Consider the following 18,734-nt stretch of genomic DNA (forward strand, 5'->3'; position numbering starts at 1 on the left):
CCAAGAATATTCGCCGGCGTCCAAGAATGGTCGCCGCATCCAAAAACGAGACGCCGGCACCTTCATTGGCAGCAGAAACCCTCAATTTTTTGATTGAAACTTACCAGAAGCTGCTTCATTTCTCACCCTAGGCTTATACTCGAGTCAATAAGCTTTCCCAGTTTTTGGAGGTAAAATTAGGTACCTTGGCTTATACTCGGGACGGCTTATACTCGAGTATATACGGTATATGTCTTGCCGTTTCCAGCACTCTCAAGAGACTTTGTGAAGTAGCTCAATGTCAAATTGTTCTCTAGAGTGCTAAAATATTCCACTACATAACTGCAGCTAGATTGAAAGGGATACTGTACAGGAGTGCCCATATTTTACTCCACTCTTTGTTGTCCCATTATGATTTACATACATAAAAGCATTGTTAGCATTCTGTTTCATGGAAAATATTATTTAAATACTGATTTGTAGGAAATGTGTTTTTCTATATTTAACAAACAACTATTTCTTATGTGACCGTAGCATAATAAATATCTGAATGAAAATCATGAAACAGGAGGGTGATTTAGACAAGCTGTTTGTTGACAGTGTCTTGAGATCGACTCATCACCAGCTAAGGGCAGAGACACACACTGCTATTTCAATCCAATTACAATAGATACTCAAAAAAAACCAAAAAAAAAAACCTCATGATCAGACCTGAAACCGAATTTGAAGGTTACTATTGCCATTTGAGAGCTTATATGAGGCGACAGCCATACTAGAATTTAACGGGTTTTGAGGTACCCGGCGCACTCCTTCCCTCTTCCTCCCCTTAGATAAGAGAGTGGCTAGGGAGGAGGGGAGTTTTCTTATTAGCTATAAAGGAAGCAGACCCCCCTTTAACCCTGGCAACCCTGCGACTGCAGGGTCTGCTTTCTCTATAATTACTGTTCTACAGTGACTTGCAATGGCCCTAAACATGCATCAAAACTACCGGAGCTCTGTTTGAATAATGGATTTGGATCTCGTACCTGAAGTCTACTAAAAAAAAAAGCATTTAAACTTTAAATGAACCCAATAGGATTATTTTCTCTCAAATAAGGGTTAATTATATTTTACTTAGGATCAAGTACTAATTTTATTATTTGGAATTACTTGATTAAAGTAGACTGTTGGAGATGGCCTTCCTGTAATTGGGAGCTTTCTGGATAAAGGTTTTCCTGATTTCCGGGATCCCATACCTGTATTATGTGAAAACATGTACAGTGCATGCCAGACAGAGCAGGAGTGATGGTTACAGCAAATGGACATACCATAAATGAAGACTTTTTGACAGTAATTAAAACAAAGTTTCTCTGACTTTTTTTTATTGAAAATGCTGCACTCCTGTTTAAAAACTTTATTTATTTGCAACTTCATTTAAGTAAAAAAAAGTTTTTTAAAGAAATAAAATAAACAGTTTTTGGTACTTACTGTACTTCAGTGATTTTTCAGACTGTTTTCAGATATAGTTTATGTTGAGAGAAATGTGTGATCCCCAGTTATACTTTCCTTTCAAAACATGGTTAATTGCTGTGGTAAGGATAGATCAATCTCATAAATATAGCATTAGAATTGACCCATGCTTCTGTGAATTGCCCTAGTGTTTGCACTCCTACGACTTGGGTTCACAAAGCATTTTACTTGCTCAGTAAGGAATAATTAACATACCACATAAAAATACATTTTCATCTACTGACAAAGCCCCCACTGTACAGGATTATGCATTTTTACAAGATTGGGTTTGTCTACAATTGTTCCATGATGTACATGACTTTGTATTTGTATTCCCCTCCCGTAGCTGTACCAAGATAGCTATAGACTTGGCATATAAAAAAAAACCAATATAATAATATTATTAACTGTCTGTACAGTGTGGTTGACATTGCCATCAATACAGTATATTGATATGTTGTTTTATTTGCATGGTGCCAAAAGCAAATGTAATTTTAGCATTTGCCATAAATTGAGAGGCAAGTAAGAGGATCATGGGAATTTACTGCTGTGATGTTGAGTGACAGCTGCTGTGATGTTGAGGGACATGCAGTGTGAGAGTTTCATCATGGCATTTGTTATGAATTTTGTGAGATTGTTTTGGGCAGTCTGACCGCTTGGTTGTAAAGGACAGATTAACATATAGAGGAAACTCTATGGTTATCTCTCCCTAGCAATGTGAAGGCAGTTGAAATTACATTTGGTTACTACTGTTTGCAACATATGCTATTCTGTACTGTATGTGTCTTTTATGGTGAACTTACAGCCTAGCTATCAAAAAAGTTGGGATACTGTATAAAATATAAATAAAAGGAGAATGGAATGATTTGCAAATTTTATTTATATCCTGAATTTAAATGAATAAAACACAAAGACAAAATATCAAATGTTGAAACTGAGAGATATTGTTTTCTGAATAATATATACTCTCTGAATTTGATGTCGGCAGTACAGTTAAAAAAAGTTGGAATAGGAGTATGTTTGCCATTATGTGTCACCTCTTCTTTTAACAACACTCCGTTTGAGAGCTGAGGAGACCAATGGAGACCTATGTTGTCCCATCTTTGCTTCACATACAGCTGCTCAACAGTTGGGGTCTCCTTAGTTGTATTTTTGTACCACATGTTTTCAATGGGTGATAGACAGTTTAGCATCCAGACACTTTTGCTACAGAGCCATGCTGTTGTTACACTAGCAGAATGCAGTTTGCAGTTTGTATTGCTGAAATAACCAAGGCCTTCCATGAAATGGCAGCATATGTTGCTCCAAACCCTCTATATATTGTTCAGTATTGGTGCCTTCCCCAGATGTGTAAGCTACCCGTGCCATGTGCAGTAATGCACACTGATAACAAATCGAAGGACCCTTCTACTCTTTAGCCCAGACGACACAGCATCAATTTTGAAAAAGAGTTTAAAAAGACCTGAAGATATTTCACCTTAGTCCATCTTACTGGTCAATATTGGATGGTCGTTTTGAAATTTCAACTTGAGGAACAAAGTGTAGTAGTACCCCTCCCCATCTTTACTTTTGAGAGACTCTACCACTCTGTGTAATAATATTACTGACCTGTTGCCAATTGGTGAGATATTTAATGTTTTTAGCATCACTTTGCCAGTCTTTTGTTAAGGAGAAGGAAAAGCTTAGTGCACTTGGGGAGGCCAAATGTTAGGCACCCCCAAGTGATTGTATCGACTTACCTGAAACCCCGGGCTGGTGCTCCTATTAGCAGAAAACTGCACCAGCCAGGGGTTATACCAGTGAACCTGTCACCGTCTGCACCCTAAACCAGAACTAGTGCCAAGCTCCCTTGTCTCGGCTCGGCTTCACCAGTAGTGTGACCGCCTTTGGCTTCGGGAGGAGCCCTCAGCGTACTCAAATGCCACCTGGACTTTTCGAGAGGAGCAAGGCGAAGCGTTCTGGCAAGCAAAGCGGTACAACAGGATAAGGCAGATTCGTGGTCAGACTGGCCGGGTCGAGGCAGGCAGATAGCTAGGATCGTCAGGAAGGCAAAGGGTCAAAACCGGGTAATCAATCAGATGGGTTGAGGCAGAATCGGAGTCAAATAACAGGCAGAGGTCAAACCAGAACGTCAAACAGGAGGGTGAAGCAGAATCAAAGTTGGTTTCAGGCAAAGGTCAGGTTCCAGAGATCAGAGTAGTCAAAATAGCCAGGCAGGGGTCAAAACAGGTAAGCAGAATCAGGTTTGAGCAGAATAGCAAGAACTAACAGCACCAGGAAACGAATCCTACCACGGGCACTGAACTACACACTGAAAGTCCCTTTAATACTATTTGAATCTCGCGCCACTGCGCGCTGACGTCATCACGTCAGCGTGCATGCGCACAAAATCCAGGACGGATTTCCTGGAACGGCGAAAACCAGAGGAACAGAAGAACGCGGCGGGCGTCCCCGCCGAGGGGGCGGCAGGCGTCCCTGCCGTCCCCCCACTATACCACCAGGGTAAGATTTCCTTACAGAACCCCAACGCATCGATCTTCTTCAGTCTTCCTCCTTCTTTGCGCGGCTGCACATGCGTAGTAGAATGAAAAGCCTAACTTTTAACTAAAAAGTCGGCTATTTCGTTCATTTGCGCATGTGTTTTTCCCCCGGGAAATTTGAAGAAAGGAGAAGACGGGTTGGTGCAGTTTTCTGCTGATAGGAGCACTGGCCAGGGGTTTCAATTCAGTACAATCACTTGGGGGTGCCTAACATTTGATACCCCTGTCTTTGTTAACACATGCATTTGCATATCTACTGAATTACTTAGACAGGGGCCTAGGGAATGTGCACTGACCCATTTGGTTATGCCAGTAGCACTTCCCTTATACTTCTATATATTTTTACTTTGCAATGCGGGTGCTCCCACAACCCCCCTTTTGTATTTGCATTAACATTTGATACCCCCAAGTGTGCACCAAACCTTTCCTTCTCTTTTAACAACTGTTTTGAAGTGTGCATCAAATTCAAAGCGCACATATATTTTTCAGCATTCTAACATTTCTCATTTGTTATTATTTGTCATTATTATTTGCATTTAAATATAGGGTTTAAATGATTTGCAAATCATCCCATTCTCTTTTTATTTCCATTTTTCATAGTGGCCAACTGGCCAAACTTTTCTGTAAACAGGTCTGCAGGTGAATACAGGTATGGAACCAGTTATCCAGAATGCTTTGGACCTGGGATTTTCCAGATAATGAATCTTTCTGTAATTTGGATCTTCATGCCTTAAACCTACCAAAAATTCATGAAATATTAACTAAAACGAATACGCTGGTTTTGCTACCAATAAGGATTAATTATATCTTAGGAAAGGAAGTCATTTGTAAATATTTTGGATTTTTTGATTATAATGGGAGATGACCTTTCTGTAATTTGGAGCTTTCTGGATAATGTGTTTCTGTATAATGGATCACATACCTGTATATCAAAAGCTTGTTCATTTTCTTTGTACCTTTTAAACCTTATGGTTTTTCTTCCATTTCAATTTTACCAATGCATCTGAAAAAAGTTAGGTATATGCAGTATATATATATATATATATATATATATAATATATATAATCTAAATCAAACATAGGGATAAAGCTGATGTTTAATGTGACAAGGGGAACTTGAAATTGTGGTTTAGAAACCACAGGATAAAGATAGGGAGAATGAGTAATGATTACAGGCTACAAATAAGGTAGAATTTTCCAGTAACTGGTTTTATGTTCTGTATAGTGACAGTCTTCTTATTTAAAACTACAAAAAGATCCTGAAAGAACCATAGCTCAACTCTCATTTCTCTTTCTATTTCAAAGCGTTCCACTTCTGCAGCTGCCTAGTTTCTAATTATAGGTGGGAAGCGTAGGCCTTTAGATATGAGAATAAATTGTATGGGTCAACACATTTAGGAATATGAATCACGAAACAGTGGTAAACGTTGTCCTTTGGAAAATCTTATTTCATAAATGTAGTATTTGCATAAGATTTATAGACCAAGGGTGTCCTACTGGCAGTCTAACAAGGATCTTATGGCCCCAATCTTGCCCCAGATCTTCACTAAACATCTTCATTTTGATATGATTTGACTTTCAACATATTATATCTGATATTCTGCTACATACACTGCTATAGTTGAGAAGTTTGAAGACTACATTTAGGCTAATGAAACACAGGGGTTTTTAAATGTCACTTCCAGCCAGGGGCAGAGCTGTATTTACTGTAGGTCCAGTGCTGTTCTTGGCACTGGACCTCAGCCATCCCTCTTTGCTCTTGATTGGCACAGATGGTCCTGTTATACTGCACATTCCCCATTTAAGGAAACAAGGTGCTACACCTTTGACTTCAGAAATATGAAGGTGGGGTTATGAAATTTGGGGCTGTTCCTGTGCTTTGTGGGGCCTGCTTTTGACATCAGAGGTGGTTGTTGGGCAAATTATTGTTCAGCAGTGGCATAACTATAGAAGAAGCAGACCCCGCAGTCTCAAGGGGGCCCGGATTGTGCGGGCCTGCTTCCTCTATAGTTATCAAGAGCCCCCACCCACTTCCCAGCCGCTCTCTTACCTGCGGTGGGAAAGCAGAGAGCAAGTTGGCATGGGGAAGAGAGTGGGCGGAGTCCGAGCAGAGATTGGGCGGAGTCAGGGTGCTAAGTGGGCAGGAGGATGGGTAGTGCGCTGGGCCCCTCTGAAGTTTTTTTTTTAGCAGGGGGGCCAGGTACACTCTTGTTATACCACTGTTGTTCAGGTTTCACAAGGCAAACATGCAGTTGTGACTTGGACACTAGTGATGGGCGAATAAATTTGCCGTGGTGAGAATTTGTGGTGAATTTCCTTGTTTTGCTGTTGGCGAATAAATTCACGAAACTCCTGCGAAAATTCGCCTGCGTCAAAAAATTTTGGACAACACTATTCGGACGTCCATTGTTTTTCGATAATTTTTTTGACAAAGCAAAATAAGAGAAATTCACCCATCACTACTGGACGCCCCTAAGAAAACCAAAAATGTTTACTTCAAAACCAAACAGGTGGCAACCCTAAGTTCAGCTCTGCCTCCTGATTTATCCCAATGCCTGGAGGCAAACTGGGGAGATTTCTCCCCCCCTCCATGATTTATATTTACCATATAGGCACCTGAGGGTTAAATACAATCCTGATAGGTGGTAAAATCGTTCCAGCCCTGCCTGCCAGTACTTGTAATGTTATTAAATTTAAACTATCCTGCCATCTAATGAGCAGTGATTTTCAGACCTTGAGACACAAGAACTGTTCTATTACTTAAAACTGTGCATGTTCCAGGCTGCAAATAAAATGATTTCTGTCTAATTTACACCAAATTTTAACTGAGATGCTAATTGAGTGAATGGTGATCTGAAATGGGGAAATAATTATACAAGTGTTACAACTTGCCCTGTATATGGAGTGTACAGTTCCCAATAAAGTACAGTCCCTTTTTTTCATTAACCCTATATAATACACATAGGGTTGCCATTTTTTTCTGGAAAAAAATACCAGTCTTCCGATATTTTCATGTTTCTTCAATATTAACCTTTTAAATGCCACAGATCGTAGAATCTACGTTCTGTGGCAAAGGTACTTGAAATGCCACAGAACGTAGATTCTACGTTCTGCAGCATTTCCTGGTTCAGGAGCGGAGGAGCGGCTGTTAGAGCCGTTCGCTCCGTTCCTGCTCGATCCCCTGCCCCTAGGCAACGAGCAGAGCAGGGGATCGAGTGGCCCCTGGGGCGCGATCGCCCAGGGGCCCAAAAACAGCAGCAGGCACGTGTTACTTACGTGTCCTGCTGCTGCAGCCTGCACCGGATCGACGATCTCCGCCCCCACAGCACACAGACAGGAACCACGAGGCAGATGTCTTCCAGAGGCTCTTCCTGATCGCCTGCAACAGTCTCCAGCGACTTTTTCAGGTTAGTGCAACAATTACACACACAAACACACCAACACACACTTATTACAGTAATACACACTTAGATTCACACTTACACACACTTACACATACATTTTTGGGGATTGGGGGGGTCACTTACACTCACTGCACTTACACACATGTGCACACGCACACACGCGCACATAACATGTAATTTACCATTTGTACACACGCACACGCACATACATGGCATTGTGGCTTTTTCTTTTTTTTTTCTTATCGCATCGTTTCTTTTTTTGGCTGAAAAAAATGTTTTATTGCCATTACGCATAGCGTATTCGCTAACCGTACTGTGCAATACCTTTTGTATGTTATTTCGGTGATTATATTGCAATTTTGGGTATTTTGGTGCATTTTTAGCCATTTTATTGAATTTTTAGCCATTTTATTGCATTTTCAGCTCTGCATATGTTGTGTTCACTTGTTTCTAGCCGTAGAACCTGTTTGGCCCATCTAAAATATTCAAACTGTGATTCTGACGGCCGATAACACTAGTCTGGAAAAAAAACATTGATTTTTGTGGTTTTATTGGATTTTTTTGCATTTCACCCTTTACTGCCTTATTTTGTTTTGCCTTGTAAATTTTATCTACTATATATCCATTTGGGGGTCTCTGTGCGCCACATAGTTTGGTATATCTATGCATATTGGGCATCAAAGTGTTCAGTAGACCTCTGGCGTTCATATTTAGGATGTTTTATGCTGATACGTTACGAAATGTGGGGCATATAATGGGGTAAAATTCAATCTTTCTGACAATTTTCAGAAATTTGATAAAAACCGTTATGTTCAGCATTGCTTTGCAGTTTGGCAGTTTGCAGTAGAAACACATATTTACCCATATTGGATTCGTCAGAATGTGTACTTTCTGAAAATATATGGCTTTCTGGGGTCTCTGTACTGTTAGGTGGTCTAATGTCGCATATTACACACACCAGGTGCTTATATTGCAGCAGCCAGCGCGTCAGCCGTGAAAATGTATATACACTATTGTCATTTGGTGGTCTCTGTGCGCCGCATAGTTTGGTATATCTATGCATATTGGGCATCAAAGTGTTCAGTAGACCCCTGGCGTTCATATTTAGGATGTTTTATGCTGAAACGTTACGAAATGTGGGGCATATAATGGGGTAAAATTCAATCTTTCTGACGATTTTCAAAAATTTGATAAAAACCGTTATGTTCAGCATTGCTTTGCAGTTTGGCAGTTTGCAGTAGAAACACACATTTACCCATATTGGATTCGTCAGAATGTGTACTTTCTGAAAATATATGGTTTTCTGGGGTCTCTGTACTGTTAGGGGGGTCTAATGTCGCATAATACACACACCAGGTGCTTATATTGCAGCAGCCAGCGCGTCAGCCGTGAAAATGTATATACACTATTGTCATTTGGGGGTCTCTGTGCGCCACATAGTTTGGTATATCTATGCATATTGGGCATCAAAGTGTTCAGTAGACCTCTGGCGTTCATATTTAGGATGTTTTATGCTGATAAGTTACGAAATGTGGGGCATATAATGGGGTAAAATTCAAGCTTTGTGACGATTTTCAGAAATTTGATAAAAACGGTTACGTTCAGCATTGATTTGCAGTCTGGCAGTTTGCAGTAGAAACACTTATTTAACCATATTGGATTCGTCAGAATGTGTACTTTCTGAAAATATATGGTTTTCTGGGGTCTCTGTACTTTTAGGGGGGTCTAATGTCGCATAATACACACACCAGGTGCTTATATTGCAGCAGCCAGCGCGTCAGCCGTGAAAATGTATATACACTATTGTCATTTGGGGGTCTCTGTGCGCCACATAGTTTAGTATATCTATGCATATTGGGCATCAAAGTGTTCAGTAGACCCCTGGCGTTCATATTTAGGATGTTTTATGCTGATACGTTACGAAATGTGTGGCATATAATGGAGTAAAATTCAAGCTTTCTGACAATTTTCAGAAATTTGATAAAAACCGTTATGTTCAGCATTGCTTTGCAGTTTGGCAGTTTGCAGTAGAAACACTTATTTACCCATATTGGATTCGTCAGAATGTGTACTTTCTGAAAATATATGGTTTTCTGGGGTCTCTGTACTGTTAGGGGGGTCTAATGTTGCATAATACACACACCAGGTGCTTATATTGCAGCTGCCAGTGCGTCAGCCGTGAAAATGTATATACACTATTGTCATTTGGGGGTCTCTGTGCGCCACATAGTTTGGTATATCTATGCATACTGGGCATCAAAGTGTTCAGTAGACCCCTGGCGTTCATATTTAGGATGTTTTATGCTGATAAGTTACGAAATGTGGGGCATATAATGGGGTAAAATTCAAGCTTTGTGACGATTTTCAGAAATTTGATAAAAACCGTTACGTTCAGCATTGCTTTGCAGTTTGGCAGTTTGCAGTAGGAACACATATTTACCCATATTGGATTCGTCAGAATGTGTACTTTCTGAAAATATATGGTTTTCTGGGGTCTCTGTACTGTTAGGGGGGTCTAATGTCGCATATTACACACACCAGGTGCTCATATTGCAGCAGCCAGCGCGCGTCAGCCGTGAAAATGTATATACACTATTGTCATTTGGGGGTCTCTGTGCGCCACATAGTTTGGTATATCTATGCATATTGGGCATCAAAGTGTTTAGTAGACCCCTGGCGTTCATATTTAGGATGTTTTATGCTGATAAGTTACGAAATGTGGGGCATATAATGGGGTAAAATTCAAGCTTTGTGACGATTTTCAGAAATTTGATAAAAACCGTTACGTTCAGCATTGCTTTGCAGTTTGGCAGTTTGCAGTAGGAACACATATTTACCCATATTGGATTCGTCAGAATGTGTACTTTCTGAAAATATATGGTTTTCTGGGGTCTCTGTACTGTTAGGGGGTCTAATGTCGCATATTACACACACCAGGTGCTCATATTGCAGCAGCCAGCGCGCGTCAGCCGTGAAAATGTATATACACTATTGTCATTTGGGGGTCTCTGTGCGCCACATAGTTTGGTTTATCTATGCATATTGGGCATCAAAGTGTTTAGTAGACCCCTGGCGTTCATATTTAGGATGTTTTATGCTGATAAGTTACGAAATGTGGGGCATATAATGGGGTAAAATTCAAGCTTTGTGACAATTTTCAGAAATTTGATAAAAACCGTTATGTTCAGCATTGCTTTGCAGTTTGGCAGTTTGCAGTAGAAACACTTATTTACCCATATTGGATTCGTCAGAATGTGTACTTTCTGAAAATATATGGTTTTCTGGGGTCTCTGTACTGTTAGGGGGGTCTAATGTCGCATAATACACACACCGAGTGGTTATATTGCAGCAGCCAGCGCGTCAGCCGTGAAAATGTCTATACATATTGTCATTTGGGGGTCTCTGTGCGCCACATAGTTTGGTATATCTATGCATATTGGGCATCAAACTGTTTAGTAGACCCCTATGTTTATATTTAGGATGCTTTATGCTGGTAATGATACATGGACAATACGATGCTGGAAAGTTGAAGCTTTGAGGCAATTTCCAGATATTTCACCAAAACCGCCAAATTTGGCAAAGCCTTGCGACTCAGTAGTTTGGAGCAGAAAGGCATGGGTACCCATTTTAGATTCCGTAGAATGTGTACTTTCCAAAAATATATGGGTTTGGGGGGTAAACATATATTTCTGTGTTTTTACCCCGCAAAAATGCAGTCAATGTGTTGATTTTTCATTAGCTGAAGTTACCCACGGGACTGTTTGTATGCGCTAACTTCATTTTGGGGCCTCTAAATGCCAGATACTTTGGTAAACTTATGAACAATGGCCACCAAAATGTTCAGAGGAACCCTGGCAATCATATTTAGGGTGCTTTTTCTTAGTACGTAATGACACATGGGTGATATGGTGCTGGGAAGTTGAAGCTTTGAGGCAATTTTCAGATATTTCACCAAAACCGGCAACTTTGGGAAAGCCTTGCGACTCGGTAGTTTGGAGCAATAAGGCATGGGTACCCATTTTAGATTCTGTAGAATGTGTACTTTCCAAAAATGTATGGGTTTGGGGGGTAAACATATATTTCTGTGTTTTTACCCCACAAAAATGCAGTCAATGTGTTGATCTTTCATTAGCTGAAGTTACCCACAGGACTATTTGTATGCGCTAACTTCATTTTGGGGCCTCTAAATGCCAGATACTTTGGTAAACCTATGAACAATGGCCACCAAACTGTTCGGAGGAACCCTGGCAATCATATTTAGGGTGCTTTTTCTTGGTGCATAACGATACATGGGTGATATGGTGCTGAGAAGTTGAAGCTTTGAGGCAATTTTCAGATATTTCACCAAAACCGACAATTGTGGGAAAGCCTTGCGACTCAGTAGTTTGGAGCAGAAAGGCATGGGTACCCATTTTAGATTCTGTAGAATGTGTACTTTCCAAAAATATATGGGTTTTGGGGGGTAAACATATATTTCTGTGTTTTTACCCCACAAAAATGCAGTCAATGTGTTGATTTTTCATTAGCTGAAGTTACCCACGGGACTGTTTGTATGCACTAACTTCATTTTGGGGCCTCTAAATGCCAGATACTTTGGTAAACTTATGAACAATGGCCACCAAAATGTTCAGAGGAACCCTGGCAATCATATTTAGGGTGCTTTTTCTTAGTACGTAATGACACATGGGTGATATGGTACTGGGAAGTTGAAGCTTTGAGGCAATTTTCAGATATTTCACCAAAACCGACAACTTTGGGAAAGCCTGGCGACTCAGTAGTTTGGAGCAATAAGGCATGGGTACCCATTTTATATTCTGTAGAATGTGTACTTTCCAAAAATGTATGGGTTTGGGGGGTAAACATATATTTCTGTGTTTTTACCCCACAAAAATGCAGTCAATGTGTTGATTTTTCATTAGATGAAGTTACCCACAGGACTATTTGTATGCGCTAACTTCATTTTGAGGCCTCTAAATGCCAGATACTTTGGTAAACCTATGAACAATGGCCACCAAATTGTTTGGAGGAACCCTGGCAATCATATTTAGGGTGCTTTTTTTTGGTGCGTAACGATACATGGGTGATATTGTGCTGGGAAGTTGAAGCTTTGAGGCAATTTTCAGATATTTCACCAAAACCGACAATTTTGGGAAAGCCTTGCGACTCAGTAGTTTGGAGCAGAAAGGCATGGGTACCCATTTTAGATTCGGTAGAATGTGTACTTTCAAAAAATATATGGGTTTTGGGGGGTAAACATATATTTCTGTGTTTTTACCCCACAAAAATGCAGTCAATGTGTTGATCTTTCATTAGCTGAAGTTACCCACGGGACTGTTTGTATGCGCTAACTTCATTTTGGGGCCTCTAAATGCCAGATACTTTGGTAAACTTATGAACAATGACCACCAAAATGTTCAGAGGAACCCTGGCAATCATATTTAGGGTGCTTTTTCTTAGTACGTAATGATACATGGGCGATATGGTGCTGGGAAGTTGAAGGTTTGAGGCAATTTTCAGATATTTCACCAAAACCGACAATTTTGGGAAAGCCTTGCGACTCAGTAGTTTGGAGCAGAAAGGCATGGGTACCCATTTTAGATTCAGTAGAATGTGTACTTTCCAAAAATATATGGGTTTGGGGGGTAAACATATATTTCTGTGTTTTTACCCCACAAAAAATGCAGTCAATGTGTTGATTTCTCAGTAGCTGAAGTAAAGTCCTGATCAATTTGGATGTGCTAACTTCATATTGGTGTCTCTAAATGCCAGATACTTTGGTAAACCTATGCATAATGGGTATCAAACTGTTCAGTGGACCCCTGGCAATCATATTTCAGGTGCTTTTTCTTGGTACCTAATATAGTTTGGGATATGCGGAGCAGCAAAATAAAACCTTTGAAATGATTTTTCAGAATTTTGAATTTTTTTTTGAAAAACCGCTATTTTCAGACAAGCTTTTATGTTTGGTAGTTGGGAGTAGAGAGACATAGTTACCCATTTTGTAATCGGCAGAATGTGTACTTTTCAAAAATGTATGGTTTTCTGGGGTAAACCTACGGTTTCAGGATTTTTTGCCTTGGAATCTAAAGCATGCTGTTTTCTGCCTTAGTGCTTTCAAAATTCGGTAATATACTGCCGGGAGTTTTTGCTGTACAGAAATCCTAAATCTCCTTAAAACTATACATATCTGGTATTGGCACGTTCGAGAGACATAAGGCTTTCCAAATCAGTTGGATTTTCATCCCTAAAATGAAATATTTTTCTGGTATAAATTGATATACGATGAAAAATGGTAATTTTTCATTTTTTTTTGGTATTTAGCACTATAAATTTTTTTGCACAGGTGGAAATACATGAAAACTCAGGCAGATTTAGAAAGCTCAGTTTCTACCGAAAAAAACAATGTATAGTTTTCCTAGGTAAACTATAGGTTTCCCCTCAGAAAATGCCCCTAAAGTGAGAGAGCACAAAATGTTTCAAAAACGGCTGGCATTTCGCGTAACCAAAATGTGAAATTCTGCTGGCACTTAAAGGGTTAATAACATTGACATGACATCATTTTTCCTGGCCAGGTGACCAGGTGGAGACTTCAAATATACAGCAATGTATACTATAATAAACGTGAATTTGAAAACAAATAACAAATGATGTTTGTTTGTTTTTTGTTTTTTTTGAGAACCTGAAATCTCCTTATTTCACTTTTGTCATGAATCCAAATTGCATTTAGTTTTATCTCCTAAATTAAGCCATGCTTTTTAAAGTTCATTTCTTAAATTCATTAACTGCCATCACAGTAAATATGAATCTGTTTAACAAGCAGCTGCTTCCTCTTGTCAATTGCTCATTCTATAGAAGCATCAAATATAAAGGGACCAGGCTTTCCCTTTAACCCTTTGTGACTTCCGTATGACTTACAAATCCTTGAATAGTTGTAACTTGCTTAGAAATACATTTTGCTTTCGTTTTATAAAACATTGTCTTGAAGGTACTAGAGAGCCCAAAAAGAGTTAATCGCAGTGGTTTAGTGCTAATACAGAGCTATTCTGTTGTTTAACCACAAGTCCCATGATGCTCAGCCAGCTAGAATGCTGCAGGTATGCTGCAGTACAATTGAATAAAGTGAATGCTGTTGTAGCAATGCTAGGAAAGTGCCAAATAATTTTCTTGGCAGACTTTGCTGCTAATGTTTGTTATTTATTTATCATGCAGCACCAGATGAAGTTCTGGTTCCCACACTGGCTTGTCTGCCTCTGTTATGCTTTCTAACCCTCCGGGGAGCATTTTGTCTGTTTTGTGTTTTCACATACTTTATGCGTAATATAGGAAATCCAGTAAGTTCCACACACGCCCACAATGCAATTGCTTCTAGTTTAAAATCAGTATCCGTTTCCTCCCCTGCTGCTTGCAGTTACGCTAACATGAGTGTGAAGGGGCTGCCTGCACAACCTACATGGAAACATCCCCAATTTTCTTTTACAGCACCATCAAACCTAAGGACACACACTGTGACACCAGGTAAAGATATTAGCATTCTTGGGGAGGGCAATCTGTAATGTCACTGCTGTCAGCCTGAAGTGGTTTTTAGGACTGCTGCACCAAACAGGCATCTTTACACCTGTTGCTTGGGAACACTATACATGCAATTGATTCGAAATTAATCTGAATTAATTTGAGCACTTTCATTTAGCACCTGTAGCCTGCTGTTCTATAGACCACTTTCCCTGAATTGAAAGAACCATTCCATGTGATTGCAAAGATAACTAAAGTGTTAGTTCACCTTTAAGATAACTTTTTATATCTTACAGGATGTCCTATTTTTAGCTTTTCAACTTGACTCGATTGTTGTTAAAAGGATTGTTTACCTTTAAATTAACTTGTAGTATGATGTAGAGAGTGATATTATGAGACAATTTGCAGTTGGTTTTCTTTTTTTATTATTTGAGTTATTTAGCTTTTTAATTCAGCAGCTCTGCAGTTTCAGCAATCTGGTTGCTAGGGTCCAAATTACCCTAGCAACCAAGCAATGATTTGAACAAAAGACTGGAATATGAGTAGGAGAGGGTCTGACTAGAAAGATGTTATACAAGGTAGCAATAACTAAGTTTGTAGCTTTGCAGAGCATTTGTTTTTTAGATGGGTTCAGTGATCCCCATTTGAAAGCTGGAAAAAGTCAGAGGAAGGAAAATATTTCAAAAACTATAAAAAAATTAAGGTCAATTGAAAAGTTGCTTAGAATCAGGGTCGGACTGGGCTGGCAGGGTGCCAGGAAAAAATCTGGTGGGCCCCAACGTCCCGGGCCTGCTCCTTGCCCTTGCTGCCCCAATCTTGTATCTAGCCCCAATCGCTTCAAAACCAGGTACGTGCATACACACGATCCAGGTAGGATGGGCATGCTGATAGTGGCAGGAGGCGGCCGGGGTCTGGAGCAGGACTTGCGGCAGGGTCGGGCCTCAGGGGGCCCTGAGACAGCTACCCCGGTGAGCCCTGGGCTCCACCAGTCCAACCCTGCTTAAAATTAGCCATTCTATAACATACTAAAAATTAACTTAAAGGTAAACCTCCCCTTTAATAGTTTTTTGAATTCTTGTCTCTTTCAAAATTTCAGATGGGTGAAGGGGTCACTGACTAGACATAAAGCAGTTGCTCCTTGAGGAAGTTTTATTGCTGTTTGTATTACATATTTTCTTATTCCGGTCATCTCCTATTCATATTCCAGTCTCCTATTCAAGCCACTGCATGGTTACTAGGGTAAATTATTTTCTAGCGACTTCATTGCTGCTGAAATTCTAAACTGGAGAGGTGCTATACAATAAGCTAAATAATGTAAAAAAAAAAACCACATACACAAATTAAAGACCAACTGCAAGTTGTTGGTGAATAAGCCTATCTACATCAGAGGGACCTCTGCAAAACGATGATATGAGCTGCTAATTATGTACTGTATCAAGGCAGGGGATATCACACTGACCTATTACAGATTTAAAATCATATACTGCCCCATTGCAGATAATCAATCATTTGTTTCTATGTAAAACTAAGGGACTCCCAAGTATGAAATGCTTAGGCTATGGGCACACCTGGAGATTCGGGGAGATTTTAGTCACCCGTCGACTAATCGCTTCTTCTTTGGGGCGGCTAATCTCCCCGAACTGCTTCCCCGTGTCTTCCGCCTGCTTCAATGAAAAAACGCCTGCGGCAATGCACTCGCGACGCTTCGATTTCCGTAGTCGTCCGAAGTTTACTCATGAGGAAAAATCTCCAGGTGTGCCCTTACACAGAGGCTGAGAGTGACCCCTGTGCTACTTTGTTTTAATAATCATTTGTTGAGATTTCATTGGCACTTGAAGCTGCCACATGAGTGATCCTGGCAATAATGAGTAAACATTAATATTAAGCTAGTGTTCTTTTAGCTGATTCAATGCCATTTATATTCTTAAAGGGACAATTCAACTTTATAAATCTTGTTTTCTAATATTATACCAGAATTAATCACTTTTTTTTTTTTAAAAAAAAACAAAACAACTAACTTTTAAATGTAGGCTTCATCCAATTATTTTCGTTTTATTTTCTCTACTCTCAAGTTTCCTATGGGCAGCTCTGTAAACAAGGTCGCTGGCTTCATAGACTGTAAAAATGTAATTCAAATTTTGATATATTATCAGTCATTCAGAGAAATGCCAGTATCTATCATAGCAGATCACAACAATTACTCTACAGTGTTTAGCTTTTGCAGCTTTCAAGTCTTTATGGAGGCAAATTGTCGCTTTATCTTTCATAGGGAAATTAAATCAGTGTAGAACCTGTCTATTGCTAGGATATATTTCCTTTCAGTATTTTCATTTCCTTCTTTACATTCTACTCTCCAGTATAAATCTAGTCTAAGCGCCTGACAGAAGCACAATTCTTATCTTGTTACCTTTCAGTAAGAGAAACTGAATCTGCTCTCAATGCTTTTGTTACATATGAACAGTTGTACCATAGGCTGAATAGAGGAACTGCACACCTGTCACCATAGAATTACATTAAATTATGCAATAGAGCTCATACTGTAGAAGTAGTAGTAAATTGGCTATTTTGATCTTAAACCTGATTATTTCATATATATATCTATAGGATATACCCTACAAATATATATAGAGTGGATAACTGTCATGATAAATCGTGTGGCCAGGTTGCAATAGTCAGTGGTTTGTCATCTACACACCTACAATTATATGCGTTATCTAGATTATAGGCCCCCTTTCCTTCTGTTATTGTTATTCAGTACATGCACAGGCCTGTGGAATGTATTGCTACTCCTTACATAAATATAATGCTAAAAATAAGCATAATAAAAGCTTTCTCTGTTTAGCTAGTTACAGTAAGTAAACCATTTTAGGTACACTTCACTGACTTTGCTTAGGCCAGTGTCACATGGATGAATTTAAGCACCAGTTCATTTACGAAAAGTTTCACAGATGGCCCTAGCCAGTGTTCACCACTTATAGTCTGTATATATATCTTGAAACTTGCAAGTGTAGATGGCAGCTTACAAGTTATATCTCTGCAGGCAACATAGTTTAGCATTCCTGCGACATGTTATTTGGGGCGCTCCTGCCATGAGGCAAGATGAGAACTGTGCCTCAGACGGCGGTAAGTTACAGGGGGCAGCAAAAAAAACTCCAGGTTTGCCCCTGTAATATCGTCCCTCATGATATTACGCTAGTGCAACAAACAAGGGAGCAGATTCACAAGGGTGAAGTGGCCGTCGCTAGTGACAATTCTCCAGAAATCTTATCCACAGGGACATCGCCAATTCATTAAGAGGTGTAGAAGACTATTCACTAGCGAGTGAGACCGTTGATAGCATTCGTTTGCACCCTATCTACAGGTGACTTTTTGCTCTGGTGAACGGTCACTACTCCGCAAATTCACTAAGGTGGGAATTTTACTGAACGTTACCTCTTTCACCAGAGTTTACTTTGTCAACTCGGACCAGACAAACTGATAAAATGAAGCTACATCTTCCTCAATCTTATATCCGTGAACCTCATGTTCTGTATGCTGGAAACTCATAAAAGTTGAAAAAAACCGCATGCGACGTTTCTTTTTTTTTTTACTCAGGATTCCTTTTAAAAGTTCAAACCACTGAGAATCAAAATAGGCCCTGGCGTTTGAGGTACACAGAGGCCCAAACAGCCCCCACCAGCCCACTAAATACTGACTTTCTATGGGACCTTATAGTAGCCCCTCTGGCAATTGCCAGAACCCACAGATTGCCAGTCAGGGCCTGATCCGAACTATTAAAGATTTATGTGTGAGCAATTTTTTTGAATAATTTGCCA

At 39.8% G+C, this 18,734-nt stretch overlaps 1 protein-coding gene across 5 annotated transcripts in view; it reads left to right on the forward strand.

The window, feature by feature from the left end:
• utrn.S (utrophin S homeolog) overlaps positions 1 to 18,734 on the forward strand; it is a 446,216-nt gene that overhangs the window by 36,697 nt on the left and 390,785 nt on the right. For 4 of the 5 annotated variants that reach the window (XM_041564418.1, XM_018265201.2, XM_041564419.1 and 1 more), the window contains exon 1: positions 14,810 to 14,925. The exons of the other annotated variant lie outside the window; for it this stretch is intronic. In XM_041564418.1, coding sequence (XP_041420352.1) covers positions 14,829 to 14,925 — 97 coding nt within the window. In that variant the 5' untranslated portion in view covers positions 14,810 to 14,828. Of the gene's footprint in view, positions 1 to 14,809; positions 14,926 to 18,734 lie in introns of those variants that run through there. 5 annotated transcript variants of the gene reach the window in all.

Source organism: Xenopus laevis, chromosome 5S (assembly GCF_017654675.1).
Source record: "Xenopus laevis strain J_2021 chromosome 5S, Xenopus_laevis_v10.1, whole genome shotgun sequence".
In the NCBI taxonomy this organism is placed as follows: domain Eukaryota; kingdom Metazoa; phylum Chordata; class Amphibia; order Anura; family Pipidae; genus Xenopus; species Xenopus laevis.